The sequence below is a fragment of the Oikopleura dioica genome, chromosome PAR, assembly GCF_907165135.1.
Source record: "Oikopleura dioica chromosome PAR, OKI2018_I68_1.0, whole genome shotgun sequence".
In the NCBI taxonomy this organism is placed as follows: domain Eukaryota; kingdom Metazoa; phylum Chordata; class Appendicularia; order Copelata; family Oikopleuridae; genus Oikopleura; species Oikopleura dioica.
Window position 1 is genome coordinate 15,516,711 of NC_137293.1, and position 28,000 is coordinate 15,544,710.

General features: G+C 42.5%; 8 protein-coding genes, 2 long non-coding RNA genes and 1 other non-coding gene across 13 annotated transcripts; 5 read left to right on the forward strand and 6 right to left on the reverse strand.

The window, feature by feature from the left end:
* Nucleotides 1-39: 39 nt before the first annotated feature.
* On the forward strand, nucleotides 40-358 carry LOC145705701 (uncharacterized). Its single transcript, XR_014134629.1, has 2 exons — nucleotides 40-183; nucleotides 227-358. It is a non-coding gene; the product is annotated as an uncharacterized LOC145705701 (long non-coding RNA).
* Nucleotides 359-863: 505 nt separating this feature from the next.
* LOC145702095 (acetylcholinesterase-like) lies at nucleotides 864-2,411 on the forward strand. Its single transcript, XM_081779305.1, has 3 exons — nucleotides 864-1,017; nucleotides 1,058-1,427; nucleotides 1,471-2,411. The coding sequence occupies exons 1-3, from the start codon at nucleotides 886-888 to the stop codon at nucleotides 2,409-2,411; spliced, it is 1,443 nt and encodes a 480-aa protein (XP_081635431.1). The 5' UTR covers nucleotides 864-885.
* Nucleotides 2,412-4,084: 1,673 nt separating this feature from the next.
* On the forward strand, nucleotides 4,085-4,701 carry LOC145704904 (uncharacterized). Its single transcript, XM_081782371.1, has 4 exons — nucleotides 4,085-4,262; nucleotides 4,305-4,431; nucleotides 4,480-4,589; nucleotides 4,634-4,701. The coding sequence occupies exons 1-4, from the start codon at nucleotides 4,188-4,190 to the stop codon at nucleotides 4,649-4,651; spliced, it is 330 nt and encodes a 109-aa protein (XP_081638497.1). The 5' UTR covers nucleotides 4,085-4,187; the 3' UTR covers nucleotides 4,652-4,701.
* Nucleotides 4,702-5,014: 313 nt separating this feature from the next.
* On the forward strand, nucleotides 5,015-5,813 carry LOC145704958 (glutathione S-transferase 1-like). Its single transcript, XM_081782413.1, has 3 exons — nucleotides 5,015-5,083; nucleotides 5,128-5,420; nucleotides 5,467-5,813. The coding sequence occupies exons 1-3, from the start codon at nucleotides 5,032-5,034 to the stop codon at nucleotides 5,803-5,805; spliced, it is 684 nt and encodes a 227-aa protein (XP_081638539.1). The 5' UTR covers nucleotides 5,015-5,031; the 3' UTR covers nucleotides 5,806-5,813.
* A 23-nt stretch (nucleotides 5,814-5,836) lies between these two features.
* On the reverse strand, nucleotides 5,837-9,945 carry LOC145704956 (uncharacterized). Of its 3 annotated transcripts, none has more exons than XM_081782410.1 (11): nucleotides 9,889-9,945; nucleotides 9,680-9,754; nucleotides 9,559-9,585; nucleotides 9,151-9,483; nucleotides 8,688-9,107; nucleotides 7,833-8,225; nucleotides 6,916-7,036; nucleotides 6,412-6,869; nucleotides 6,296-6,367; nucleotides 6,091-6,255; nucleotides 5,837-6,043 (listed from the first exon to the last, which is right to left on the reverse strand). In XM_081782410.1, exons 3-11 carry the CDS (start codon nucleotides 9,577-9,579, stop codon nucleotides 5,879-5,881), a joined length of 2,148 nt encoding a protein of 715 aa, XP_081638536.1. In that variant the 5' UTR covers nucleotides 9,580-9,585; nucleotides 9,680-9,754; nucleotides 9,889-9,945; the 3' UTR covers nucleotides 5,837-5,878. The 3 variants fall into 3 exon arrangements, with proteins under 3 accessions (XP_081638536.1, XP_081638538.1, XP_081638537.1); XM_081782412.1 differs by having other exon boundaries at nucleotides 9,628-9,754; XM_081782411.1 differs by having other exon boundaries at nucleotides 9,680-9,934.
* A 15-nt stretch (nucleotides 9,946-9,960) lies between these two features.
* On the reverse strand, nucleotides 9,961-13,392 carry LOC145704960 (FAS-associated factor 1-like). The gene is made up of 12 exons (XM_081782415.1): nucleotides 13,257-13,392; nucleotides 12,958-13,212; nucleotides 12,653-12,917; nucleotides 11,756-12,032; nucleotides 11,582-11,686; nucleotides 11,478-11,537; nucleotides 11,281-11,435; nucleotides 11,107-11,233; nucleotides 10,895-11,057; nucleotides 10,701-10,845; nucleotides 10,540-10,653; nucleotides 9,961-10,492 (listed from the first exon to the last, which is right to left on the reverse strand). Exons 1-12 carry the CDS (start codon nucleotides 13,358-13,360, stop codon nucleotides 10,331-10,333), a joined length of 1,932 nt encoding a protein of 643 aa, XP_081638541.1. The 5' UTR covers nucleotides 13,361-13,392; the 3' UTR covers nucleotides 9,961-10,330.
* Nucleotides 13,393-13,640: 248 nt separating this feature from the next.
* On the reverse strand, nucleotides 13,641-13,713 carry TRNAK-UUU (transfer RNA lysine (anticodon UUU)). Its single transcript has one exon. It is a non-coding gene; the product is annotated as a tRNA-Lys (tRNA).
* Nucleotides 13,714-13,856: 143 nt separating this feature from the next.
* LOC145704959 (uncharacterized) lies at nucleotides 13,857-19,304 on the reverse strand. The gene is made up of 10 exons (XM_081782414.1): nucleotides 19,111-19,304; nucleotides 17,489-19,062; nucleotides 17,254-17,442; nucleotides 17,106-17,169; nucleotides 15,963-16,495; nucleotides 15,548-15,922; nucleotides 15,080-15,335; nucleotides 14,671-15,030; nucleotides 14,471-14,621; nucleotides 13,857-14,431 (listed from the first exon to the last, which is right to left on the reverse strand). Exons 1-10 carry the CDS (start codon nucleotides 19,244-19,246, stop codon nucleotides 14,287-14,289), a joined length of 3,783 nt encoding a protein of 1,260 aa, XP_081638540.1. The 5' UTR covers nucleotides 19,247-19,304; the 3' UTR covers nucleotides 13,857-14,286.
* On the forward strand, nucleotides 16,809-17,233 carry LOC145704961 (uncharacterized). The gene is made up of 2 exons (XR_014134532.1): nucleotides 16,809-16,926; nucleotides 16,971-17,233. It is a non-coding gene; the product is annotated as an uncharacterized LOC145704961 (long non-coding RNA).
* A 1,669-nt stretch (nucleotides 19,305-20,973) lies between the features above and the next one.
* Nucleotides 20,974-23,295, reverse strand: LOC145704827 (serine/threonine-protein phosphatase 2A 65 kDa regulatory subunit A beta isoform-like). Its single transcript, XM_081782297.1, has 10 exons — nucleotides 23,190-23,295; nucleotides 23,041-23,141; nucleotides 22,779-22,994; nucleotides 22,527-22,737; nucleotides 22,274-22,478; nucleotides 22,063-22,230; nucleotides 21,714-22,022; nucleotides 21,334-21,584; nucleotides 21,176-21,283; nucleotides 20,974-21,131 (listed from the first exon to the last, which is right to left on the reverse strand). Exons 1-10 carry the CDS (start codon nucleotides 23,274-23,276, stop codon nucleotides 21,015-21,017), a joined length of 1,773 nt encoding a protein of 590 aa, XP_081638423.1. The 5' UTR covers nucleotides 23,277-23,295; the 3' UTR covers nucleotides 20,974-21,014.
* A 27-nt stretch (nucleotides 23,296-23,322) lies between these two features.
* Nucleotides 23,323-28,000, reverse strand: LOC145704826 (exocyst complex component 1-like). The gene is given in 11 exon segments (XM_081782296.1): nucleotides 23,323-23,744; nucleotides 23,787-24,221; nucleotides 24,537-24,760; nucleotides 24,873-25,075; nucleotides 25,380-25,481; nucleotides 25,919-26,050; nucleotides 26,128-26,374; nucleotides 26,467-26,646; nucleotides 26,694-27,071; nucleotides 27,140-27,609; nucleotides 27,685-28,000. Coding segments are annotated over 11 exon segments (2,757 nt in total). The 5' UTR covers nucleotides 27,971-28,000; the 3' UTR covers nucleotides 23,323-23,644.

Here is a 28,000-nt window from a genome sequence, read left to right on the forward strand (position 1 = left end):
AAAAAAAGGCTTTGTCGGCGCTTCAGTAACAGGATTTCTATTGAGCAAGTTTTCGGGACTGACCGGCTGGTTTATCGTATTTTGGCTAACAGCAGCCATTAATTTTTGCGGAGCTGTCATATTTCATGTCTTTGGAACATCGGAAACGCAAGATTGGGCGAGGAAAGAAACGAATGAAAAGACGTGAGTTTTTTATTATTAATATTGGTATAATTATTGTTTTAAGTCTTTCTCTGCAGCTGTTAAATCGAGGAAATGCGAATTCAAGAAGTTATAACTAATAAATTATTTCTATAAAAACGGTCTAAAGCCCAATCTATTTCAACTCTGTCAGATGAATAAACTTTGTTGCTCTTTATTTATATTTGCCAGCAATGAGTTCTGTCGTTCTTTTTGCATTGAGACTGCCTTTTTTCTCCACTGTTGAGTGACTTTGACGAAATTGTTCAATTCATTGGCAGGCCTCGATAATTTTTTCCTGTGACAAATGGTATCATCACCGAATTAAAATAGAAAATGATGAGTTGGTCGAGGCAGAAATCATTGGTTATCACTCTTTTGAAAACGATAGACCTGTTTTGTTAGCGACAAGCTCCGATTATTGCGTCTGATTGTTTTTGGAGCTTGTGTCTTACAGTGAATTATTTATCGATTATATTCAATAAAAGCGAAATTAAATGCCTCTTTACTAAGCTAATTTTTTCATAAATTGCCACACCTACTACCAACTTGATAAATAAATGTTAACAGGCTTTCAAACTGTTCAAATAAAGACTTCACGACTCGACAAGCAATAAAGTACTCTTTTTGAATAAAATCATGAGAAAAATCGTTGAATATTTCATTCTTATTTTTATAGCATGTGGAATATCAGTGGGTATTACCATGGGCGTCTTGTACGGCTCGTACGATGATGGACTCGAGAGCAAGGTTCAAGAGATAATCGACAGTGGAGAGGAAAATAATGAAGAACAGTACTGGTACGACGTTGATTTCGGACCGCTTGGAGTAATAAGGGTAAGAATTTTTGTGAATGCATTTCTTACCAATCAATTAGGGCTTTATTCATCAGACCCACAAGGACATAATTTGCATCAGAAGCGTTCCATATGCAAAAAGGCCTGTTGGAGATCTACGATGGATGGCACCAGTTTTAGAAACTGATCTGGCCGGTTACCCCCGCTCATTAGCCGAGCAGACTTTTGACGGAAGAAATATTTACCAAACTGAAGAAAAAGCACCCGCATGTCCGAGCGCCTTTGAGTTTGGGAATTCTACCACGGAGGACTGTTTGTACATTGATTTGTTTGTGCCGAGAAAAGCAATTGAGGAGAATCTTGAGCTGGATATCTTCTTGTATTTTCATGGAGGCGCGTTTCTTGCTGGTACGAATGTTGTTGTTGGTCCTGATCGCGGTGCTTACATCGGTAAAAACTGTTTTTGGTAGCCTTTTTCATTAACCATATTCAGCTTCTGAGCAAAATATGATCGTCATGTCAGCAAACTACAGATTCGGCGTCTTTGGTTTCATGTTTTCTAACAGTTTGCAAGACAGAATCGCGCCAGAACATGGCCTTCGGTATGACGAGGATCTTCCCGTTTCCGGAAATCAAGGTTTGATGGATCAACAAATGGCGATGATCTGGACTCGTGAAAATTGCAAATATTTTGGCGGCGCAAAAGAAAAGATAACACTTGGAGGGATGAGCGCAGGAGCGCAAAGTTTACACGCTCATCTAGTCATGGAATCGAGCAAGGATCTGTTCGATAAAGCCATCGCGTTTTCTGGACCACAAGGAATTCCGTACTACAATGCAGAGGAAGGGGAGCTTATCACAGAAGGAATTGCTCGTCTCACAAATTGCTGCGACGGTCCTTTTCTTCCGAGTCTGCAGCCCAGATGCAATCGCCCAATAGAAGCTGACACAGTCCAATGCATGAAGAAAAAGAGCACATCGGAAATTCAAGAAGCTGCGTGGAAGCTGAGACAAGCCGCTCCAATCAACAACTTTGAAAGACTAACGATGATAGCAGAACCTTATTCGCCCATAATCGGAACAGGGATGCTAAAAGAAATGCCATTTTTCCACTTTCAACGGGGCGAAATTCATGACAAAGCGATCATCATCGATGTTGCCGACAATGAAGGATGGAAATTCGTAGAGCCAGTTATGCTCGGCTTGCCATGTGACAGCAACAGCGTCTGTGAACAAAGCTGGGATCGGCTGAAGAGCTTTCTATTTTCCGATGAAGATAAGCAGAAGATAGACGAAAGTGGCATCTACAGCTGTCCTGATGATGGGTCAGAGTGCTTGGAAAAAGTGGATGAGTTCTTGACGGATTTTACCTGGTACTGCAACATGAGAAAATGCTTAGCTGATGGCGTTCCAGGAAAACTTTTTGAATTATGATTCTCATGAGATATTTCAAAGACAGATTGAAAGTTCAAAAAATAGTTAGTAATTCTCCGTTATCTAAGAATATTTACCTGGCCCTCGATAGCCAGAAGCTACCCTGGGACGATCCAAAAGGGGAGTGCGAAATCAGCCACGGCTCCGATCGTGCATATCATATGCAGCATATGATTATGACAATTACCCTGGCGACGTTACTTGTGCCGTTCGTCATGGCGTCGGCGAACATTGGTTCTTTACCGATGTTCTTCGAAAACAAGGATTCAACGAAGACCTTCCCTTTCAATTTCGATATCAGCAGTATATTGCCAACTTTATTCGAACAGGCGACCCTAACAGTAAGCTCTTTGACTTTCAAATTTTATTAACATTCAGACTACACTGGAAACCCAATAGAAGGTGCCGAAAAAGGCCACGTCAATTGGAACCCTTGGTCAATGGATCACCAATGGCTTGACGTTGGCAATGAAGCAACAAGAGACTTCCGAATGCAAAAAGATGACCCTAGAGAAGCAGCGTGTTCCTTATGGGACAAACTCGATTTGTACATGACTATTTAATGCCACTCAAGTCTTCAGTCTCAAGATACCGGAACTTTATTCGATCAATACAGAATTTCAAAAAACCAAAATTCCTCTGACTTATGAGTTTTATATAAGACATTAAAACGGGGCAATTTCTTTGTCGTTTACTAGCCAAATAGAGCACCAAAAGCATATATTGCCCCTCTTTCTGATGGTGCAAACAGAATCTCTGGCGCAGGTCCAACAAGTGCCTTTGCTCTAGTCGGAAAATCAGGCAGGCATTATCAGACAAGAGACACTCCATTGGGCAAGAGATTTTTGCAAGGTTTGTGGCGAACTTTGAAAGAAATAATAATCTTACTTTTAAATCAGTACCTTCTTTTTTAACGCTAAAAGTTCTGTCTTATAGATAGACACAGTAGAATCCTCAATTTAAAATTCAATATGATATTTTCTAATAACCATATGCACGTCATCACATGACACTTTTTCGTCGGTAAAGAGATTCTCGCCAATATAGAGGTACTTCTTGGGTAACCACGCGATAATGATTCTTTCGATTTTTCTTTCATTCATTTATCATAAGAAAAAACTCTTTCTTTGAATAATAAAGAGTCAGAATTAAAATATCATTCTTGGCGAAGCGCTAATAAGAGACGATAGAATATTCAGCAGAGAGCAAAGTAGCTGAGCAAGGTTTTAGTTCACCGTAATTGATCAAGGTCTTGTGCGCAACTATGCGTTATTTATTCATTTGTTTGTGAAAGCATGTGTGGTCCGCGTTTTTTCTCTTCGCGTAGCGCGTTCCGGATTTGTTTAGCTTGCGAAGCCGTCGACTTGAGAGACACAGAAGAGCAGCAGAAGCTCTAGCCGCTAAGCCGTAAAACAATAATTCAAGTTATTCAGAACAGGGATAAAGAAAGAAAAAAGAAAAGGACGCAGACGGATCAGATTTTAAGAACCTCCATGGAGACAAATTGAAAGAAAATAAGCAGAGCAAAAGATGAAGATCTTGAAAAGAACCCTTTTTCTTCTTGCACTCGTGATGGCGGAATTTGTGGATAGAGATTCAAAATTTTGAGAGATTGCTCATAAAAGTCTGAAAAATTTATTTTTCGAGCAATATTGAATCTCGATTTCGGATCCCCGGCATTATGCTTACCAATCGCAGAGCCGGCGAAATCAAGGAAGAGTAAACGGCCATCAGAATCGAAGATTGCACAAGCGGAACGACTTCTCTCACCTGGAAATGAAAAACATCATCGTCGAAAAAAGCATGACAGAGAAACTGAGAGAGATTGACAGACTGGCAAAAGCCTCCATGGTCGGAAAATGAAGATAAGTGTTAATTAAACTGATCTTTTAGCTGAGACCGCCTTCCCAAAAAGAAAGCATAGCCTACTTGAAGTCGCTTAAAGGCAGAAGATTTGGTGGCTATCAAGTTGACGTGCAAGGCGTGAATTTGCATGAAAAGAAATCGAATAGTTTTTTTCGTGAGTAAACCGCCCTTTCCTTGAAAATCAACGAAGAACTTCTTTCAGAAAATGTCCTGAGAAGGCGCGCTCTGAATCGACAACGAATAATCGCGCAGAAATGCATGGAAATGTTCAAAAGTGGGGCACCCAAAGGATACACATACAGCGAATGTATGGTAAGTATCTTGATAATTAATTCATTTCTCTAATGAAATTTAAGGCGAGCAAGCGTGGCTAATTTACCAAAAACTAAACAAGCTTCAATTCATCCTCTCTCTTATGCATAGAAATTGTTTCAATAAATCAAATATTCAAAGACTCTTTGTTTGCTTGATTCTCGACGTGAAGAATGTTCGGGAAGCAGGAAATAAATTCCTTCTGCAGAAATTGATCGGTTTTCAAAATCCCAAAATTTCGTAAAGATGCCGATTTCGAGTTCGGGTTCGATCCTAAAATTCATTTCTAATGTGGGAAAAATCAAATACCAAGCGTAGTACAAAGTAAAACTTAATATTCTTTGGATAGTGAATGTTTACTCGTCCACCGGCAGGTCTATATAAGTAGCGCCATGTTTATACTTCAACTCAATCTGCCAAAACGTTCTTGAGGAAAAAGAGAATGAAGATCTACGGTTTTGTAGCATCCCCGCCATCAAGAGCTGTTGAGATTAGTAAGAGATACAGAACCGATTTTATGAGAACGAGTCGTTTTTAGCTTGCAAGTTCGCAGGGGTGGAGTATGAGTTCGTAAGCCTCAACTTGATGAAGGGCGAGCACATGAACAAAGAGTTCCTTGCTATCAATCCCCGACACTGCATCCCAACAATCGTCGATGACGATTTGTCGCTCTGGGAGTCACGGGCAATTCAACAGTACATTGCCAACCAGTATGCACCTGAATCGTCACTCTATCCTTCCGAAGCCAAGGCAAGGGCAAAGGTCGACTTTTGGCTAAACTGGGACATGGGATCAATGTACGCCGCCATTGCAGCTGCTGTTTATCCAAAGGTTCGTCTCATTTTACAGACATATTTCGACTTATTCAATCATAAAGATGGGCTTTGCCCCTATTCCCGATGATCTTGCAGCGAAAGAAGCCAAGCTTGCGGAACAAATTCGATTTTTGGACGGATCAATTCCCTCTGGCAACTTCCTGACCGGAACGGACATTACAATCGCTGATATCAGCATTGCTTGTGGGCTGACTATGCCCTGCCTTGTCAATCCTAACTTCCTCGATGATTTCGAAAATGTCAAAGCCTGGTTTGGACGAGTTGCTGCTTTGCCACAATTTGCTGGCGTTCATGGACAATTCCAAGAATTCGCTGCACAAATGATGGCTGCCAAAGCAGAGGAAGAAAAGAACAAGCCTCAAGTAAAAACTGCTTTTTGATGAATGAAACAAACATGCATAAAGAGAATTTGGGATTTCGTCGATTGGGTTTTTCGTGTATTGCGGTTAATGGTTAAGAGATTTTCTCAACAATGAATGGATGTGAAAGGCACTCGTTTATCGAGGCGCGGCGGGAGGGGTCAAGGACAGTGCATTTTTCGATAAGATCCGAGAGTTGCTGCATCTTCCTTACAAGTTCGGGAGTCACCTTTTCGTTTGAGTTTGATGTAGGATTAAGCTAGAAAAAAGTTGATCGAAAGTCTACAAAATGAGTCAAGAGCTTACATCGTTTCTTATAAATTTAGTTTGGACAACGTTGGTAATCGTTTGAATTGTATCCTGGCCAGTGAGTTTGTCTTGCTTGACATGAAGAAAATCGTTGTTTCCGTCGAAGTGCATTTGGCGAATCTCGGGCATAGCTCGGCGGATCATTCGGTTCGGGAATTTCCCCTAGTAATGAAGTCTCTTCGAAGATCTTAGAAAATCATACCTTGAAATCCTGGCAGAGTTTGAGCATATGGTTGTTTGTTCTTCCAGGAAGCATGATTTTTCCAGTTGCGAGCTAAAAAACGAATAAAAAAAGGAAAGTATTCCGGATGATCTAACCTCATACATAGACACTGCAACGGACCAAAGATCAATTCCATAATCGTAAGTGCATCCGAGAATAATTTCAGGAGCACGATAAAACCTAGAAACTAAGTAGGGGGTAATCTCAGCGTCCTTCACGTCAGAAGCAGAGCCGAAATCGCAAAGTTTTAGCACGCTCTTCGATTCGTTGACCAGGATATTGTCTGGCTTGATATCGGCGTGCAGGATATTGCACTTTTTGAGCAATTTGAGGGCAAGAAGAAGCTGCTGGGAGTAGCTACGCACAGCTTTGACATGAAGACCAACTCCAGAGCCGTACTTCTTGACGACATCGCGGAGATTCATTGCCAGTGGCTCAAAGACGAGACAGAGATGGCCCTTGAATAGGAATGATCGGTGAAGACGGAGACAATGGAAGCGGTCTTCGGGATCAGTATCGTTGATTTTCTTCAAGAACTCGATTTCCTTCATGCCTTGAAAAATGTTAACGAATGTCTCTGAAATAAGCTGTTATGTTACCAGCTTTGTACATGAGTTCATTTTTCCTGATGATCTTGATGGCAACGTCCTCGTCACTTCTCAGCGTGTCCTTGCATCTCAAGACGTTAGAGAAGACACCCTTGCCAGTGTAGGCATAGCTCTTGTACCCTAGGTTCAACAAATCGAAATCCGATGCCCGGAAAACCCGATATCGGATCGGATATTTATCGGGTTTTGTCGGGTTTTTTTTTTCACCCTACAAAACCCGATCCTGAAAATTTCAAAACCCGACGTAGGATCGGGTTTTTGTCGGAATTTCTTCGGGTTTTTCTTGCCTTTTCAGCCAATCACAGTCGGTCTGAAAAGCCTCCCTTGCCCTTTTTTACTCAAAATGCACTCGAAATAGATGAGAACTGCCTCCGAAACCGGTAAAAGGTAGAGAACGAGCTCTAGAGGACATTCACATCAATCTTACCAAAGATAATCTTCTGGCAAGAGAATGAAATTCGGCGATGTCCCTGGCAATCGGCGATCCATTTCGAGGACAGAATTTCAGAGACCGCCTGAGCTTGAAGGCTTTAGTAGAACAGTCTTTTAGGTTGACTCCCACTATTTTCAAGCCCATGGCATATTTGACCGTATTAGACCAGGCGTTTTTATTGTATAAGGAGATGTACAATGGAAAAATGTACAAAAATCTAAATATTATTAGAAATGATACTCGAAAATTGTCGTTGACCAAAGAAAAACCGACCAAGACAAGTTTTTGACCTTCTTTTGACTTGATTTTTTAAATTTTTGCTCGTTGGAAACCCGACAAAAATCCGACAAAAAACCCGATTTCGGACCCGACAAAAACCCGATAAAATCCAACAAAACCCGATCCAACAAAACCCGATCTCCTAAAAAACCCGATAAAACCCGATCTTGGTTTCGGGCGATTTTGTTGAACCTAGCTTGTACCTATCATCCAGCACTTGTCCAATAGAGATCTTGAAGTAGCCATCAGCATCGGTCCAAGCATCAGGGTCGAGTACAGTCGCGGAATTGAGGAGCTTCCGATGTCTGTTGTTCTTGATTCCGGGACTGAAGTCGTCGGCGAACATGTCTCCTTCCGTCTCCCAGAAGTCATCGTTGATCGGCCGTGCGTCCACAGTAGTCTCACGGTTTTCAAGAAGCTTTTCTTTCAATGCAGCTTCCAGATCAGCGTCTTCAAGACATTCCAAATCGTCACGCAAGGCGGCGGCAAGAATATCGTCAAAGTCATCTTCGGCGCTTTTATCGCTACAGACGGACGCAGGACGTGATTTCACTGACCCAGAGTCCTTCGATGAGAGTCGCTCTTTGATCTGAAGAATTATTTCTAGAATCGATCTTTTTTCATCAATCGATAAAACAGTAAAACTCGTTCTCATAATTAGAAAACTGCATAGAAATGAGCGACCGCCCAGCGGGTAGAGAAAGCATCCGCCTGACACCAGAACAAGGAATGTTTTCATGGACCCCTATCAAATGATTATCTACTACATGAAATTCTGAAAGCCAAATAAAAGCCGCTGAACTTCGAAACAAACTATTTGCTCGGAAACAAGAAAATTCAGATGAGAAACCCGCGCCGCCACCACAGCGGCGAAATGCTGTCGTTTACTGGTACGTTTTCGAAATGGACTTTTTTACGAGAAAACTCTTCGTTTAGCAAAGAAGATGCTGAAGCAATAAGCCGAAAACTTGCCGAAAAAGACAACTACCCTGTTTAAAAATCATATCTTTTTTCGATCAACTGTGAAATGAATCTTTGAACACAAACATACCTTTTCAAGAGGAGATGCAACTCTAGAAGCAGGGCTACTAGCGGGAGAGTCTTCTTGCTCGACCACTTTTTCCATCATCTTCTTTCGCATTTCGCGTCGCTTTCTCAGCTCCTCGATCTTGGCTTCTTCGTCATCCGAATCCATCGGGATCTCAATGTCCTTCATCGAGACATCAGCCAACTTTCCACCTTCAAGCTCCTGAAGCGTCTGGCCTTCAGAAAGAGAGCCCTTGAAAACGTCAGATTTTCTTCGATCTTTTCGTTCTTCCCGGGAAATGCGACGGTCTCGATCGCGTCGTTCTCGCTCGCGACGATCACGATGACGATCGCGGAAAGTTGGAGAAGGAGTCATTCGTCGTCGACGCTCCGCTTCTGCGCGTTGCCGTCGTTTCCGCTCACGCTCACGTTCTCGCTCCCTTTCCTAAAGCTTGATGAGAAAAACTGAAAAGACGTAACTAACTAACCTTTTCAAGTTCTCTTTCCCGCTCTCGTTTTCGCTTGATCCTCCGTTCTTCCTCTTCTCTCTCGCGCTCCCTGCGCTCTTCACTGTGATTCCTCTTCTTTGACGACTTGCTCCTGTCTCGTGAGCGTTTTCGGTCTTTTTTCTTCTTCGGTTTGCTCCGCTCACGTGATCGCGAGCGCGACTTCTTCGCCGATTTCGATGATTTACTACCAGTAGTCGGTTCGATGGCCACGCAGTCCGAGTCCTTGGAGCGGCGCCGGTCGTTGTCGGAATCGTCCACGATCATCACGTCGTCGACAATCTCGCCATCTTCCTCTTCTTCTACCTCAGGTTTCTAAAGAATTCTTCAATTAAGGAAGAGAAAAATAGCAAATATAGGAGTAAAATATAGCTTGATAAAGGTATTAACCTTTTCTCCATTAGAAACCATTTCAGGCTGAATAAAGTTCATTTGAAACTGTAATAATTAAAGTTCTACTAATCGAATTTATCTTTTTCCGCATGTTGTTCTGTAAAGAGTAAAGATATACCGAATTGGCGTCTAGCTCAACTGGCCGAGGATTCGAAGGGGAAGAGCTTGGAAAGGAGCTTCGCGTGAAAGACGACTAAAGACAGCGAGTCAGTCAAATTGAAAAAAAGACAGCAATAAATAAAAACGGTGAATAAATAAGTGAGCTGTAAATTGCGGTAAAAGCGACTGTAACTTGAATGACTGAAAATTCAAGCGTTATTTATTTACTATTTCATAGCCTTCGAGCTACAAGACACCGTCGAGAATCCATTCGCAATCTTAAAGTAAGATATAAAACCGTTGTTTCTTTCAAATAGTCGTTTGATAAAGGGCGGAACGGAGCACCGATATTAATACATGTACGAGCTCTGTAGTACAGCAAGAAGGAGTCTCTGTATACAGTGATCTTGACTATCAGTATCAGCAGCGTTCGATTCTTCATTTTGTTAATTTCTTTCTTTTTTTTTGTTGTTATCTTGACCAATAGTTAGAAATACACATGGTTGTTCTTTGAATTGAAGTATCTGTCATCATATTATCTTATCAGTAAGTGAAAGCTATGTAAAAGTGGAAGAGATGAAGAATGGCGAGAAAGGGTCGACTTGCATAGAAGCCGATACGAACAGTTTGACTTTTGAAATAACAGAAGCTCATAAATTATTTTGAATATTCATTCTTCCATTTCAGAATCGTCCGATTCATCTTCTTCGCTCTCGACGTTGGCTTCGACGACGAGGTTGTCTTGCTTGAGTCCGACTTCCTTGAGCGTCTTTGTTCTTTTCAGCGCTGAGATATCAGCTCTGGGTATTTGTCGAATAAGTCGGTGATCGGACTAAATTTGACGATTAATTCAACTCTCGGTTGATCGAGTTTGAGTACCTCATGGAAGCCCTCAGCACCAATAAAGAGGAATAGCACAGCAAGTCGATCACTTTCCATGAATCTTCTGGACAAGACTCGTCCATCGGGAAGCCGGAATCGAAGCTGGCAACTCTGATGATCATAAGATTAAATCCCCGATTAATATTTTAGCGTCTTACCCCTGCTGTACCAGCAGCAGGCTCTGGCGGAAGATTGTCCTCAGCTTGTTGTTGTTTCCGAAGATTTTCCCGCTCTTCTTTTTCGATCCTCTGTCTCTCGAGTTCGGCGGCAAGTTTTTCAGCCTCCAGCTTTTCCATTTTTTCTCTGTAATTATTAACAGCATTGACGCGTGATAAAATATGCATGGGAATACCTATCGGCTCGCAAGGTCTGTTCATAAGCTGATTCTTGCTCCTTGACTTCGTTTTCACGCTGGAGCCGTTCATTTTCTGCCTTGATATCGTCTTCTTTTCGCGTCTCGTTGATTGTCAACGAGTTCATTAGAGAGTCGAGCATAGATGCGGGCGTTGCATTACCTTAAATTATGGATAGATAGAAGGCTAATCATCACCCCCTTTTTCTTACTTTTCTCAGTGCTAATGACCTCGTGATATGCACTTCGGCCAGTGCCAATTATAAATAAGGGGAACTGGTCAGGCGACATTCGGCGAATTTGCGAAGTAATATTACCGCTTTGGAACATTCGGTCGAGCTAGAAAAACGATAGGAACCTTGAGAAACTCACTGTTTTTGACTCACTGTATTTAAAAGACGATCTCTGTTGAGGTAGTTGGTCATATCATAAGCCCATGCGACACAGTTCGCGTTGATGAAATCGCTGATTTGTTGGGAGCAAAGGATTTGCGAGCAGAAGATGTTGGCTGATATACTCTTTTCGTTGTGGATGTAGATTGCTACGAAATTAATCAAAACGTGCTAATAAAAAATGGACGAACCTAAGAGACGTCTATCCGCCACTTTGACTCGGCTGCCGTACGCTTCTGCCGCTGCGTCTTCTATAATAGTGTCAGATAAATGATAATTCTAGATTTTAGCAAACCGCATCTTCCGATGAAGAATTGAGGGCCTTTGTTGCCGAAACGTCTTCTGAATTCCACCTGAAGCTCTGTCGTTGCGACGATCCAGTCGTCCGTATTCGATTGAACTAAAGATTTCAATGAAAAAATGAACCCTTCAGTCAGTTTTAAATTGAATGCTCTGTGAGATCTCGTACTTAGACACTCCTGATTCCTCCTTCCAAAAGAGCTTGGTTCTGGTTCTTCAAACGCGTCTCCGTAGTCGTCGTAGTCATCGCCATCATCATCGTCATCATCATCAGTGTCCTCCGAGTCGGAGTCGTGTATCGTCACTGGTGCTTCTTGACGACTGCTCGTCGTTGCGCGGTTTGTGGAAGGTCTGTTTGAAGGCGTGTAAGCAGGAATAGCAGGGCGCGTGTCGGAAACTTCGAGGATGAGCTCGTAGCCCTCCAACTCGAGTTCCCACAGAGCATTCTACAAAATTACGTTACTCACTCAAATTGCCTTTGATGCCAGCTTTCTTGCGGCGCGCCATTTCCGCCGCATAACGCTTTTTATACGCTTCAGCTTTTCGGCGCTTTTCAGCCAAGCTTTTCGCTTTGGCTTGTTCTCGCTCGCTGACTGTTCTAACTCGTCGCTTTTCCTCCTTTTCTACGAAAAAAAATGATAAGAAAAGTGAATTCTAGAGGACATTTCAACCCTTTTCTTTTATCATAGCTCGCTGACGAGCAGATCCTCCTTTAGTAGTGGCGCCTTTGGCAGCCTTGGAGCTTTTCGCTGGGTTCGACAACCTGTGTAGAAACCTGAGTCAGGAGCCTGAAGGATAGTGATTAAAAAGGCGCTCAGTGGCTTTTCAACCCTAACCCTAAAGTGATGAAAAAAGATTGAGATTATAGTTCTGGTTTGCCGTTTCCAGACCCTGACTCAGGTTTCTACACAGGTTGCCGAGCCCCGCCTTCTGGCATTGGATGCAGCAGATTTAGTGCGCTTTCCAGCCATGGTTACTTTTTGTAATCTTCCTTGATTTCAACTAACTTTTCAACCCCAAAAATCCTGCAAAATATCCTCCGTTCTAGAAAAAGAACTGTACTTACTGAATCAGAGGACGATCTCGGCCAACCTCTCCATTTTTGTCTATTCGGAGGGATGAGCGTTAATGAGTAGACGTCTTCTTTGATTGAGGCGATTTTCTTACGCCCGGGGTACTTGAGCTGGTGGTCTTCTTGCTGGTCGATATCGGCGATTTTGAGCGTGAAATGGCGGTCTTTGCGTTCTTCTCGAAGTCGGTTGGTGGCTGGTAGAGGGGCAGGAGAGGGGTCGATGTGGATAAGGTTGACAACTGATGGCAGGTTCAGAATACTGAAATAATGAAAAACCAATTCGTTTTCCGTATTTTTACCTTAGAGGAAGATCATTATCCGGCTGTCCTCCACTCGGCCAGCCAGTGAACTTCACAGGATCGTCTGGGCGTAAGTTGCAAGTGCTTTTTGCGATTTCTAGCACCGTTCCAACATGGACTTCTTCGTCCACTTGCACTTCTTTGTCTTGCCCGTTAGAGAGGTGGATGATGAATTTGATCTCGCGACTGACTCTTGGAGGCCGCGATGGGCGAACTTCTTCGACTTCTGGCGGGTTGAAGTGTTCAGAAATCGCGCTAAAATCGACATGAAAAACTTTGAAAAAAGAATAAAAGCATACGCTTCGAGATTCCAGTTGTGCTTCTCAAGAATCGCCAATGCTTTCACAATATCATCGGTGGCGGTGAAGGACTGAAACTGCGCTATCGCCAAGTCCTTGTCCATTTTTAAATTCTAATTCACGATTTCTTGCTTCTCTGAAAAAAATGAATGTTTTCCCTTTTTTTCTCTCATTCGACAAAAGTGGCAAGACAAGACGTAAAAACAAAAATATCTAGAGCTTTTTCCAACCCATTTTCTCTGTAATTTTGAAAAGGCGTCTGATGATAGAAAAATGACGGGTCATTTGAGTGTGAAACCGAAAGTTTCAGTTCTTTCAGTTGGTTGCGCAATACAGGAATGTTCGAGAGCCTCCAGGCAGAGTTTGAGAAAGAGCAAAAAGTCGCGCCCGATGTGGGACTCGAACCCACGACCGTTGGATTAAAAGTCCAACGCTCTACCGACTGAGCTAACCGGGCTCTGCTGGCCAGCACGAATGGGTACATTATGAATACCATTTTTTCGAAAAAATTGGTTCGAGAAAATTCCAGCCTTTTCTTGAGCTCTTTTTAACAAGAAATTTGCGATTTTTATTAATTTTTTCGGTGTTTCCTTGAATTCTATCATGTTATTATTCGAAGAGATGAGACTTTTTGGTGTAATAATGTTTAATTTGCTAAATTCTATTTACAACTGTTACAGTCAAGGATAGGTGTTGCTCCATTCTTTCTTTTCTTTTGCTTCAACAAGGAGTTGCACAGGAGTTAGTTCAGGGTTTTAAGGAAAGATAGAGCAATTTCGAATCGTCTATTTTGAGCTTTAAAATAATTGCGAAGGAAATATAAAAATTACTTGAGAAAGGTCAATAATTTAGTTGTTGCTTTCAGAAAGAATAGTCAGGGATAAATTACTGTAATTGAAAGTGATAGGAGATAGTAATTGACTAATTATTTTAAATTTTACTAAGATTCTTGTTGCTTTGATAAAATTGGACACATGGGTGATGGCGTGGCAGGGCGATCGGCAGTAGTAAGTTCGGAAAGGAAAGGACTTTAGGACGTTTTGTCTTCACCTTCTTCTCCAGGTATTTTGGGCGGAGGCATACTCATGATCGTGTTGTATTCTTCGAGTGCAAGTTTATTAACTTCGAGAAGGTAGTTTTCGAGAATTTCTCCTTTCTTCGGCCCCTCGGAGAACCTAAAAACGGATGAAAATGAAGATAAAGAAGAGGAAAACCTTGGGTAATCAGTGATTCTATCGATTTCGCTCCAGCAGTCCTCAATATCCGTCAGCCACTTGTTGATGTCCTCCGTTTTCATGCCTCCCTTTCGATCGTCCTCGTCCGAGTCATCTTCTTCCTCCATCAATTCCACGATCTGCTGCTGACCTGAAGACATAGAAGACTCAAAACACGCTCTAAAGAAACAAGTTCTTACCAAGACGAAGTCGTTTGATATTATTCTTCGTCGCTCTAATCACGGCCATATTCGCCAAATTCAACTTTTTCACGTGCGAGAATCGATTTGGATCGTCGATATTAACCGTTCTCGTAAAGTTCGGCCTCCGTTCGTCAATCCTAACTTGTGACTGCTGCCGCTCCTCTGGTGCGTCTTTCATTCTCGGGAGCGCGTTCAAAAGCAGCGTTTTGAGCTCGTTGTGCTTGTGCGGATCGACGTTTGGCGTTTTCTCGTTGAGAACAGATCTGGGAATTGAAAATTCTACGGTTGGGTTGTAGTCTTTGTCGCGCGTTCGACGGAGTTCTTTGCCTTCGAGGAAATCTTTCGACAGATAGAGGTCTAAATAATTCAGTGATGCTTCTGTTTGCGCCTGTAATTCAGTATGTACCTTCGCTTCTAAGAATATTCATCAGGCAATTCTCGTAATGCTCCTCGAAGGTGGGATCCGCAGGCGGATGAATTTTTACGTTATTCTTATCGATAAGCAGGATCGCTTCGGCGAACGAGAGGCCTTTTAGCAGTTTTGCGCCATTATCTTTCGCCGCAGCGGCTTGAAGTAACATCATTAATTGCGCTTCTTTGTTGAGTTGTTCTATTCTTAACTTTTCTTGTACATTTGGATCTGCGCGATCTAATTTGCGGACCTAAATTGGGTAGTTGAAATCAAGGAAGAGAATTGGTTTTGCCCAGGGATCGCCAACTTGTGTAGAAACCTGAGTCAGGGTCCCGAACATTTATCATCTCAAATTGAGATTCTCCATCCATTGCACGACTTCTGGCGAAGCCGCTTTATCAAAGCGCTTTGACAGTCCTGACTCAGGTTTTTTCACAGGTTGCGTGCCGGGTTTCCACTTACTTTTGGACTTGGAACATAAGGGACTGGTGCTTTTTCTTGCGGCTGTTGCGAAACTACTCTAGTTGAAGGTGGCGTCTGCGGAACTAAAATTTCAGGGATTTGAGTTGCATGAACTTGTGGAAGTGTGAGAGGTTGAAGGTTAAGCTGTGGTCGCGGCTTATCCGGAGCTGGTTGCTTCGGCGGCTGATTCGAGGAGGATAAGTTAGTTGAGTTTTGATTAGGCACGGTTGTAGACGGCGCGGCTGGAGGGTTCGCAGCGGCGTCACTTGCAGCTTGCCGCTTTTGCTTCTCTTCTCGAATCGCTTCGGCGAGTATTTCGTCCATTTTTACGAAGATTTCATATTCCGAGATGACGTCGATGAATTTTTTCAAAAGCTAAAAAATCATAGGCATTTTGTTTTTCATTTTTTCGTACCTGTGGAATTTGACTGTATCTAGTATGGCTAATTCTAGTGGCGATTTGTTGAACAGTTTGATGATGCCCTTTTTGACTGTGGGTCATTTTTTGGAGTTGCAAAATGATGTCGTGATTAATATTCCAATTCGCCCGATAATCTTTGTGAAAGTACTTGTCTTCGTGTTGTATATTCATGCTCAGATTGCCCATCATATGTTGAACGGCTTCGTAAGACGGATCAAGTGGATTCACCCCCGGCCCATCGTGGTCAAGAGGGTGTGGATGGACAAGGTCAATTTCTCGATTGGCTCTTTGAACTTGTGTGAATTCTTTGATGTTGCTAAGCGGCGTGAAGATAATGAAGAAAAAACCGGGGATCGAATCGTCTGGCATCATGTTACTCACTGCGTCCCAGTTCAGCAAGTCCCTCAGACGGCCTTGATCCGATTTCACCAAAAAGACAATCATTTTTGAAGTCGTGACTTCAGAAAGACAAGCTCGTGTATCGCGATCGAAGACTTTGTTGATGTTTTCTTGGTTCTCAGGGGAATCTATAAAACTTTGTCAGACAGGGGTTGAAAAACCATAACTCAAGAAAATTGTCCCGCCATTGGATTTTTTACTTCTTTACTAGGTCAGTGGTAAAGGTGTTTACCTTGCTCCAAATCATGTATTCTCCTTTCACATTTTTACATCATTGACAAAAAATGTTCTAGGTTAACATGTACAGGAGTGAACTTATGTTAATTATTTTTGTAGCTCTCCGGCTCCATAAGGAGGGCAGTATGGAAGGTTTTCTCTAGAATAGCTATTTTCAATCAAATGAATTTCCCACGAGTGGAGCTTCAAAAACCTCAACTCAAAAATGAAATTCTTTTCAAGTCTCGGCCGAATCGTCCGATCATCCCAACGAACTTTGGAGTCCCGACTTCGGGAGAACCTCATTATCGAGAAAAATCTCCGAGAGCAAGCTGCAAGAAAGGTAATTTACAGAATACTATCGTTGTCAAACTAAGCTCAAACTAGGGCGGCCAGAACAAGCCAAAGAAAATCGAGCAACTGGTCGAAGAAACTATCAACGCTGAGAAAGCAAACGATGTTTTCAAGGCCGAGAAAAAACACCAACGAATCTACAAAGTCGAACCATGAGAATGAACTTACTCTGAATATACGCCGGGTAACACGACCACATCCCTGCAAAACTCTTGTGCATTGATTTCTTCGGCTGTTTTTGGGATTAAATCTTGTTCAAAATTCATTTCACAAAAATTAATCAATAAATTCTACATATACGGTATTTTATCCGATCCTTTGTAATTGTGACATTAAGTTTAATGATTTCCGAACTCAAATCGTTGAAAAGAAGTGGCTTTAGCTTCGAAAAACGCAAGTAACACTCGCTGATGAGGAGCATGTCGGGATCCGTGTAGTGCATCAACGAAGCATCAATTTCATCCTCCCCGAATGCGAGTTTTCCGCTCCAGTACGTTATCGCTTTCTTTGGAAAGAAACGTTATTTATACTTTATAAATGGCTTTTCCTACTCTTTTCGCGCTGACGCGTTCGAGGCGGGTTTTAACATATTCTCTGCAGAAATGATCCTTTCTTCCGTCAGCCATTTGTGCAGGATTGGGGGAAGCAAGTGGGACTGTCAGAAGATTTTGATTCGCGTTTGGCACTTTGTTGAATTGTTCCGAATGGCGTCTCGCCAATTCCGGTCGTCCGGGTGGACCTGGCGGGGAGATATGCGCTGCGCTACTATGAGGTGAGCCTTGGAAACCAGGTGAGTTAGGAAAGCCGCCAGTTGATGGAAATCGACCTCTATTCGGCGTGAAACCGTCGTTCGGCGGACCGCGCTGATGAGGTCCTCTTGGAAAGTTGTCCGGCGTCGGTAATCCGTCGGGAGACATCACATGCGAATTCGGAGTGGACATGCTTCGATCCATTCCAGGACGAGGTCCTCGAGGATTTTGCATTTGACCGTTTCCATGCGGCATGCGCATGTTGTTATAATGCGGATGTCCATACGACCCTTGGTGCGGATGATAGCCTGGTCGCATCGGCATCCTATGATTCGGTCGGTATCCACCCGACGGCCCGCCCGGGTAATTATTTCCGTGATAATGACCGTTACTCGGTGGTACTCGATTTTGATGCCCGTCGAAGCCATTTTGACCGTGACCGTCGCTGGGATTCTGGTTGTTGTAGGAAGAATTCATGTCTTGACTGTACGAAGACCCCCTTCTCTCATAGTTTGGCGGCCCATCGAAGCTATTCTCCCCAGGCCAGCGCTTGTCATTCGAAGAAACTGAACCTCTGCGATCATCCTGATCGTACTTTTCTTTTCTGTCTCGGTGGTGACTATCTCGTCTCCTGTAATCTTCGTCTCGCCGAGATTCGCGGTAATCATCATCTCGTCGCTCTTTTTTTATTCTGTACCCATCATCGCGATCCCTGTGAGACCCTCCTCGATGTTCTCTTTCTCGACTTCTGTCTCTTTTGTCGCGGTGGTATCTGTCTCTATCTCGGTCCCTATGATCGCGATGATCGCGATCTCGCTCACGACTTCTGTCTCCTCTTCTGTCACTAGGACTTCTACTCCTTGAGCGTCGTTCTGATTTGACGACAGCGCTTTCTTGTTCCCTCGAATATCGTTTCTTTGGAGCAGGAGGTGGAGGCGCTTTCTGATCTCGGTAAGAAATGACGGCGAGCGGATAACACCATTGGTTGGAGAAATCTCTTTCTGTATGGATCCATGTGTACGATGTTCCTTGAATATGCTGCTGCTCGCGTTTGACATATTCTACGATGACCAGGAATCCGTCAAGCGTTGGATTGCGCTTACGAGTTGGGCAAAAGGCGAAGATCGTTTCTAGTTTTGGAATTTTGCAAAGAAACGTCCCACGGTCCGGCTTGCATCGAACATCTCCTTTGAACTCGATGTGCTGTTTGATTCCCTCGTGGTAATTCGAAGCAGTCAATCCTCGATCGACAGCGTCTTCGAGTCCTTCCAAGTCGAGGCGCTCGATGACGATGAAGCCATAGTCTTTTTTGGCGCTACGGGATTTCGAGCAAAATTCTACCGCTCGACGAGAGAGTCGTTTTACTTTCCCAAAAGCTAAAGAACACCATTTTATTGGGCTAAAGAGAATAAGCTTGTACTTACAGAGATTATTATTTTCCTTATTCTTTTCATCGAAATATCCTCCCTTGAGCTTGTCCCCAACTTTATCGAGGACTTCCTTTTTCCACCAGGGATCGGAAGGCTCAATATCTTCAATATGTCTGAATGCTTTGAACATTTTCACAGAAGCCCCTTTGCCGGTCCATTTACGAGAATTGCTCTAGCTCGTTTAGGCTCATTCTAAATTAAGATTGAACGGTTTGGAAATTGTACGACATGAACATGTTTAAAGACAAAACAAGGTAAATCTTCTCTTCGAAAGAAAAAGATCTAAAATTGGCATGATTGTAGACAGCAAATTGAGAAAAAAGGGAAAATTTTAGGCGAAAATACAACGATCAGAAAGAATCATCCCAGGAAGGGGGCTGAAATCTCTGACACGGGAAACAATTAATTTGACCAATCTACAGTAAAAGATGCCAAGTTGGAAAGCAAGAAATAATTTCAGTGAAAAAATGTGTATTTATGGTTGTAACTTGTGCGACAATCAATTTATGAAAATTTGCAGTGAAAAAATGGGGGGATTTGAAGCGTATTTTTGAACTAACAGGAGTCATATTTATTGACATATGTCTATGTAGCCTAGAAATAAACTAGTGTAGCAACTGCGCGAAATAACAATTTCTCGAATTTGAAAAAGACTTGTGAGTTGCTAAAACTCGCGGGAACTTGAATTTAGTAAATCTAATTGAATTAGAAACTGTGTACAGCTAAAAAAACGCGTGTTTTTGTCAATGTCGTAGTAAAGTCAGTAACATAATATTAAAATTATATTTTTCAAAATGTTCTATAGTATGTGCACTTTCTTAAAAAGAAACAGACGGAAAACATAAAATAAAAGTCGAGGGAAAATTGGGGAGGAATAAAAAATATGAATTCTCAACGAAAGCATAAAAGGATGTGTGTTGAACTTGGTAATCTATTTGAAGAGATATCGTTAAAACATGTAATCCGGTGCCTAGTAAAATACTGTAATATGTGCCTGAAGTATGTGTTAGTAACTGTAAGACAGACTGGACGAGAGACTTTCGAATTTCAAATTGGTGCTCGAGAAGGTGACGGTTTTCGGATTGTGCCAAAAGAGAGAGTAACAAGCAATAGTTTTAAAAAGTAGGGATGATGATGCTCCAAGATTGATTGAGGTATTCGAACGGAAAACAAGGAAGAGTTTCTCAAAATTTCACTTCAGACAAGTTTTAAACTTCTTCACAAAAAACCTGCGACAAAATGCAACGATGCTCATGAACTGGGATCGGCAAAATGCGTAGAAAACCTGAGTCAGGGTCCTGGAAAAGATTTAGTAAATAGACACATAGCGGCATTAAAAAATAGCCGACGAGCGGCTTCGATTACAAAAAAGCCGCCACTCTTCTTACTAAAGCTCTTCTACGACCCTGACTCAGGTAGCCTGTGTCCGTTTTCATACACGGGCTGCCGGAATCGGCTGATAAAGATCTTCTCAGTGGTAAATAACTCTTATTCTTAGGTACTTAGCCTGCTTTATTATAGACCTGCATAATAAAATTTTTTCACTGCTTCGATTTTATCCTGCAAAAGAGGGAGAGAACTTGATGCCATAAGCGGTTATAGATTTTGAAACTTGGAAAAAGATCTTGCTTGAAGAGGTTTATTGTGAAGTTGTCCGGTGCGCATGAAAAGGAGGAAGGTCGATTTCATGGATATTTAAATAAAATGTAATATGTTCGTAGGTAGAAGCGTCAAGAAACGGGAGAATAGGAATAGGAGTATTGGGGATTGTAAAAAATAGTTGTAATGATGGTGATCATAATTTTACAAAGAATTATAATTGTAATTGCAGTTTATTTTTTCTTCTTTTTGTCTATCTTGAATTTGGGCTTGGATTACGATGTTTTTCGTTGAATAAATTAGAGTTTCGCCATCTTCTCGAGCGCTTCGTTTGCGAAGAAACTGACGTCGATGTCGCTGTCTTTTGAGAGGCTGTCCAGGGCGCTTTTTACTGTGGCGTGGTTTTTCTTTGAGATCTGAAGAGATAACGTTTAGTCGCATTCTAGTGCTAGGAACGTACCAAAGTGGACATCGATCCGAGCGTCTTCGCTACATTGAATTTGACATTTGCGACTTCATCCTTGTGCATGTTGCAAACAGTGGAAACACATCTGTCAGCGATTTCTACCTGAAACAAGTTCATTACAGCGATTCCGGAAGTCATTTATAGTAGCTTACCATGTCAGACTTATTTTTGAGCGAGGCGCTCATGAGGAAATTAATCTGGAAAAGGACGGTCATTCTTCGCAAGTAATTCTGCTCCGCGGCGAGCTCGAATACTTTCGGAAGGACGACGTCGCGGGCCCACTCAAAGCCGTAGATGTCGACGATCTTCTGGATCTGTGTGCAGGCAGCCTCGCGGATCGAGAAAACATGATCTGCCAAACAGGTCATCATTAAGTCGAAGAGCTTCTCGTCTTTGAAACTATCTCTGCTTATTTGTTTAGCGATCTTTAGCTGGATTTATCAAGAGAGTCATATTTACGGCGTAAATTTTACACTTTGGTTTCAAAACGTTTAGGGTGGGCACAAGTGAGCAAATGCTAATTAGTAATTACTAACTAGTGAAGTTTTGAAAATCCGAGACAAAGGCATGTGTTCCAAGATTGCCAATCTGACGCGCCACTTGGTATCTTCGGCGAGCTTGAGCACGGCGGGCAGGAGTGTGTTCTGGAATGATTCGAATCCAATGACATCGTGCACAGTGCTGATGGTGTTGATGACGTTGAGGCGAACGTCGGCACATTCGTCCTTGAGGAAGCCGACGAAAAGGGGCAACAGGTGCTCGTTTGTGTTCTCTGGGCCGATAATTGCTGCCAATTTCATCATGGTTGAAGCAAGAGCAGTTTTGACGGGCTGGTGCGGGTCTTAAAACCAGTCAACTTGAAGTAAAAAGGGAGGACTCACCATTCGAAAGGTCTTTTATGAGAGGAATTATATGTGTCATCGTAAGGTTCTTTTTACTTTCTGCTGGCAGCCCATTCGCAAAGTTGAAAATATTCTTGGCACCTTGAACTCTAACTTCACCTTCCAGATCTTTTACCAGCGTTTTGAAAATATTGATCGTCTCATTTACTAAAAAAACGGTAAACTCTTATCAATGTCTTTCTCCACGAACCTAAGGATGCATCCAGAGCGGAAACCAGATCGACGAGTATGTTTGCAAGCGAATTTCGCACCCTCCAGCTTTTGTCTTCCTGGAATTTCTTCAACATGACAATAATTTTGCTCTCTTGGGTTTCAACATCAAGCTTGGGAATGATCTGCACAAAAGCTGGGCAAATCAAGAGTCTGACTGAGTCCTGGTCGTCGGCAACAAAACTCTAAAAGGAGCAGATTCTTAGACTTGAAGAAGAAGGGGAAGTCAATACCTCATAGAGTTTCAGGAAGTCATTTTGAACGAAGTCCTTCTCCATTTCTGCGACGAGGGGGCCAATTTTCGAAGCAGCAGCTCTTCGAACCATTGGAGTTTCGTCGCCGCAAAGGCTTGGGTAGAGGGATCGCATTTCCTGCTTGACATGGCCTGTTCCTCTGTTGTAAGCGACAGCGAAGAGTCCGCAGGCGGAAGTTCTCGAGGTGAACCTGAATAAGGTAACGAGGGATCGAAGAAGGGTGCTTCTTACCAGTCACCAGTAGCGAGTCGTCGAATAAGAGGCTCAAAGTACTGCTCAATGTGCTCAGCAGACATCTCCCGAGCGATGGCGCAGAGAGATTGGACAGCTCGATCACGGACAACGGTTTCTTCGACCATCGCCAACGATTCGAGCGGAGTAAGAATGATGTGTGCATGGGCGGGCCCGCCGACCAAGGGAATGAAGCGCTTTAATTCATCTGCGAGTCTGAATTTCTCAACTTAGCTTATCTAGTAAAGGGGCTTTTTCTTACCGCTCGAGAACTTCGTCTTCGTCGTAAACTGAGTCAATGATGAACGGGATAAGTTCGGACTTTGTTCTTTCAACGCCAAGCGCCAGGGCGATCGTCGGGAGCTACAAAATTCAAGTTATAAAAAAGTATAGGATGATATTTTTATCTACCTTTGACATTGACTTCAGTCTGGACGAAATGTCTTCATTTCGAAGTTCGTCGATAAGAATCGAGATGGGTTCATCGCTGTCACCCATACTAGAAAGAGAAAAAGGATTAAACGACTGCTGCTACCAGTAGTTCTGGCTTGATTGCGGTGTGAAGTTGCAGTAATGAAGATAGGTAAAGCTTTACAGAATATTTAAAGTTGAATAAACCGAACAATTGAACGAAGAATTGCACAAAAATGCAAGCGAAAGCGTGCATTTTACATCAGAATAAGTACAGGAAATGTTTGAGCAGGTAGAAAAAGGAAGTACGTTTAGGAGGAATAATTTCAGTCATATGGTTATTTTAGTAAGGCTAGGAGATAGATCAATGGTAAGGGGATCTTAATTTGTTCTGAACTTGTTCACAAGATAGAGAGAGGGTGTAAATGGGGTAAATGTTAGGCTAAATGCGGAATCTAGTAATGGGATGATGCAATTTCAGAAAAGTAGTTGAGGATGTCGGAGAGGGTGAAGTCCATCTTTATGCCAGTCCCGGAGTAGCATTGTTGAAGAAGACTGAAAATAGAGCTGACTACAAGCAGTTGTTCAGAGACTTACTTGTCATAATGGTTGTATTGTCTGATAAACTCTTCCTGCATCTCTCTCCAGACGACTTGCAAGAGTCTGTTATCGTCTTCCGCCGTGTGCTTCTCGACCTTGAGATAGAGCTCTTCAAGTCCCTTCTTGACCTTCTTGCCGGGATACTCCTTGATCACTTTTCTCAGCGAGCTCTTGTTGTACATCGCCATGAATTGAATCTCCTCAGCTGGCCGCTCTTGGTCGATCTCTTTCGTAACACCGTCGAAGAAAATCGCGATTTGCTCCAACGGCCTTCCCAAGAACAAAGCGGCATACGATTCCATACAGGACTGATACAGCTTCTTCGTCTCTTTCCTCTCATTCGCCAGTGCTTCGATTCGCAGGGAGGATAAAACGGCAAAGCAATGGTGGTAGTTCTGGAAACGGATCACATCCGAGGGCGTTTTTGCCCCGCTGAATAAAAATGAATGGGAGGTTTTGAGACGGGATCAAACCCTGGTAAGATTTAGGGAGATTAGAAACAGATGGCTGTCTATTTTTTGGAAAAAGATAGTTTTAGGCGTCGTTTATAATACCGGGATTCTCATGTCTGGCTGACTAATTTTCTACTGGTAAAATCAAATTGTGATTATAAAAGAAAAACTGCTGAAGTTGTCTCTTGCTCGAAGCCGCTTGCGGCTTTTTATTTTTCAACAGGAATTTTTCTTTAATAACAATTCAAAGAATATTCGTCTGTCAAAAACGAAGAAAATGAAATTTTAAGAATACCTGTTCGCGCATTGTTCGATTCCGCGTAAAACGCCTTGTAACAACTTTTTGTAGGCTCTGTCCAAATCGGTTCTCCGCTCTGCTTTGTCGAATATCGTCTCGGCTAGCTGGGCTAGATCGTCAAACTGCTTGACGAACCATAGAATTCCGACTTTTTCACCGGTTCGCGGGCGATACTCATCGATTCGCTGGATTCGATCATTCACAAATCGATCGAAGGACCTCTTCACTGAGTCAGGGCTTCACAAAAACACACGCGATTTCTTTTTTTATACAGTTTCTTTTTAAAGAAAAAAATATTAGTTTTCGCAATAATTTCTTTAATTTTTGTCAAGCCGTTCCTTGAACAAGCGCAAGTCCCAATAATTTTCCCAAAAAGGTTTGTACCTTTTCTCTCAATACCCGTTCGCTCAAAACGACAAGTAATGAGAGTGAATTCAGCTTGTCAAGTTGATCTCCGAATTCGATCAATTGACCGAGCTCATCCTCTAACGAGTCTGATTCGCCGCCAAAGATATCTGACATCAACCGTCGGATTTCTATGTAAATCATTAATTTTTAATTTATCTGAAGACCCATTCATTGACGTAAAAATACAATGATTTCGCTTTGTCATCTTTTATAATATGAATTATAATGATATTATATAATTGATAAAAAAAACAATTCTAGCATTCTCTCTGACGTCAAAAAGCCCTGGATTTACAACAGTGTGAGCGACAAAACGCCCATAAAGTAACCAAATATTGACGCTAAAATTCTACAATACAGTAACTGCCCGAAACGACAGTGATTTGGGCGGGTTTATTTTCCTCGCTTTCTCTGGTCCAATTCCATTTTTACCTTTATTGATCGCCGCCTCGATAGCTTGTTCGCGCTTGGCTTCGTTATTTTCGTCAATTTCATCGAAACGAATGAATGAGTCGCCTTCGTAGAGTCCTTCGGCTGAAAAAATGGAGTTGAAAGAATAGTGTTTATATAAATAAATAAAGTTGTGTGAATGCAAAAGGAAGTTGCAGTGAAATTTCTTGCCGAGCTCTTTTGGAATAAAAAAAATCTATAAAATAAAGTTTCAAATTTGCAATTTTTAATTCTGCGTGTATCGAGCTGCCTGTACTCACAATGCAAATATCTTTGAGCGTGGGTCTCTCTCTCTTTGTAAATGCGTAAATGAATGAATAAAATGTCACCATTCTACTTGACAATTGAGATTTCTAAAATCGTTGAATTTGGTGTGCGTATGTCAATGTGCTCATGAGTAACAAAAGATGCGGAAAAGTGCGTTCGAAGCTGATTTTTCTAAAAGGAGAAGTTGTCGTTTTTTTGTTGCCTTCATTTTTTGCTGTTTTTGAAATCAAGGAAGACTACCTATTGGAAAATACCTGTGAGGTTAAAGAAGTCGGTGATAAACTTTTGCTCCTCTTGGCAGATCGGCTCCATTTCGTTGAGAACTTCGCGCATAGTGTCCGAAAAACGTGTCCTGTCCGCCGCGGACAAATCAATTATCAATGACCCTAAACGCAAATACTACAATCCAACACATGCATGTTCTAGAGAAGCTCCCCTTTTTCTGGGAAATTGGAATCCTTACCAGAACCGATGGATGTCATCGATGCAGTACGCCCGAGCCCCTTGCCCTTGTTGATGCTCAGCGAGGAGCCGAATTTTTTTGCTTTTTTCGTCAGACTTAGTGTACTTTTCGACAGGTTTTTGATGCTTCCGCCAATTTTGGAGACACTCTTTATTGAACCAGAGAGCTTTTTAGATGATCCAAGTGTCAGACCACTCGAGCTTTTCAGCGTTTTGTTTTCTTTCGCTTCTCGCTCCTTCATTTGGTCCTAAAATCATTGTTCTGGATTGACCTTTAGACGGGTTTAAGTCAATTTTTATGACAATACAAACATTCTAGAGATGATAACGGGTGGCCTACCTCAAATCGCTTCTCTGCTAATTCCCGGAATTGTCTTATTTCTCGTCTATAAACGCCCCTCACAGATTCTGTATACGTCGCAACAAGACTCATGAAAGTTGTTTGATCGTTCATTCGCAGCCACACGATCAGCGGACGATACGGCATCAGTCGTTTGTGGAGCTGTGTATGTTTAGGAAGCTAAAGCAAACTGTCAAAACGCGATAAGAAAAATAGAGTACACTTGCCTTTAGCGCGCCTCGATCAGAAGCTTCGCCAACATGATCGCGTTGCTCGAGGAATCGGTTCTCGAGATGCTTCATCAGGCGCTGGGAGAACTTGGCTCTGAGTTCGTTGAAGAGCTTTTGCTGCTCGATGACCGAAGCAATATTGCTTAATCCCATTGGCAGTTCAACTTTCATCGCTCTTGATAAATGCTCTGCTGCTGCAATCGCCGATTTTATCCCGTCAGATGAGTCCAAATCGGCATCCCGGAGAGCGCGATGATGTTCTTTTGGCATTTCTAGCTGGTCAACAATTGAGGCTATTTCGGAAACAAGACGGCGCTGATTCAAGTCGGAAATTTGAATGAAACTCTGTTGCGACTTCATGGCACCCATTTGGGTCTATTTGAAGGTTCAGAATTCGCTTGAAATTGTGTGATTTATGAAAGACGAAAATTGAACCCATTTGCCTGAATAGATCCCAACATCGCATCATATCGTTCCAGTTCGGATTCGACCCTCACGACTTCGTTAATTGCTTTGTCGAGTGTTTTCATCAACTCTTTGATGTCCGAGTCTGATTTCATAATTGCCGACATATTATCCCCGTCAAGAGAGGATAAATTTCCTTGGAGAAGTTCAGCAAACGCCTCGGCATTTTGAAGCGCGCCCTCACAATTCTGGAGGATATCGCCAAGATCTGTCTGCTCGACGTCTGATAGTTCCTGATAATCGGCGATTCTGGCGTCGGTGAGGTCGTCTGATTGTGTTTGAGAGCGGTCGGGCGTGGATACGTTGATGTTCTTGAAGGTAATGCTGGAGAGTTGCGTCGGAGAGAGGTAGCGTTTGGCAAGTTTTACTAAGTTCATGAGGAAGTTCTCTCGCTCCGACTCGGAAGCGGCTTCCCATCTGTACAATTTGTCGAAAACGAGGTCAAATTCTCATTTTGGGATAATTAAAAGTTCACTCAATCTTTCAATCAACATTTTCTCATGACTATCCCAAGGCGTAGGACCCGAATTGGCTTTCTATCCCATTCCTGTTGGATTCTGCAGGGCCTCAACCTGCTTCAAATCAGTCAGAAGCCACTGAATATGCCTTTTGTACAACTCATCATTTCTTGCTCCTTTCTTGACGACACTGACAGACACTTGTACTGGTTGCTCCGAAGTGACGGCCAGACATAAGAAATTATTCTTTTTCGACTTCGATTTATTCTTGGTGACGTGGACAACGCCTAAAAGGCGCTCGTCGCGCGCGGTAAAGACGTCTCGCTGGAGTGCTTGTCGAATCGCCGCCATTTTTACCGCATTCTAGTTATTTTGATTGAT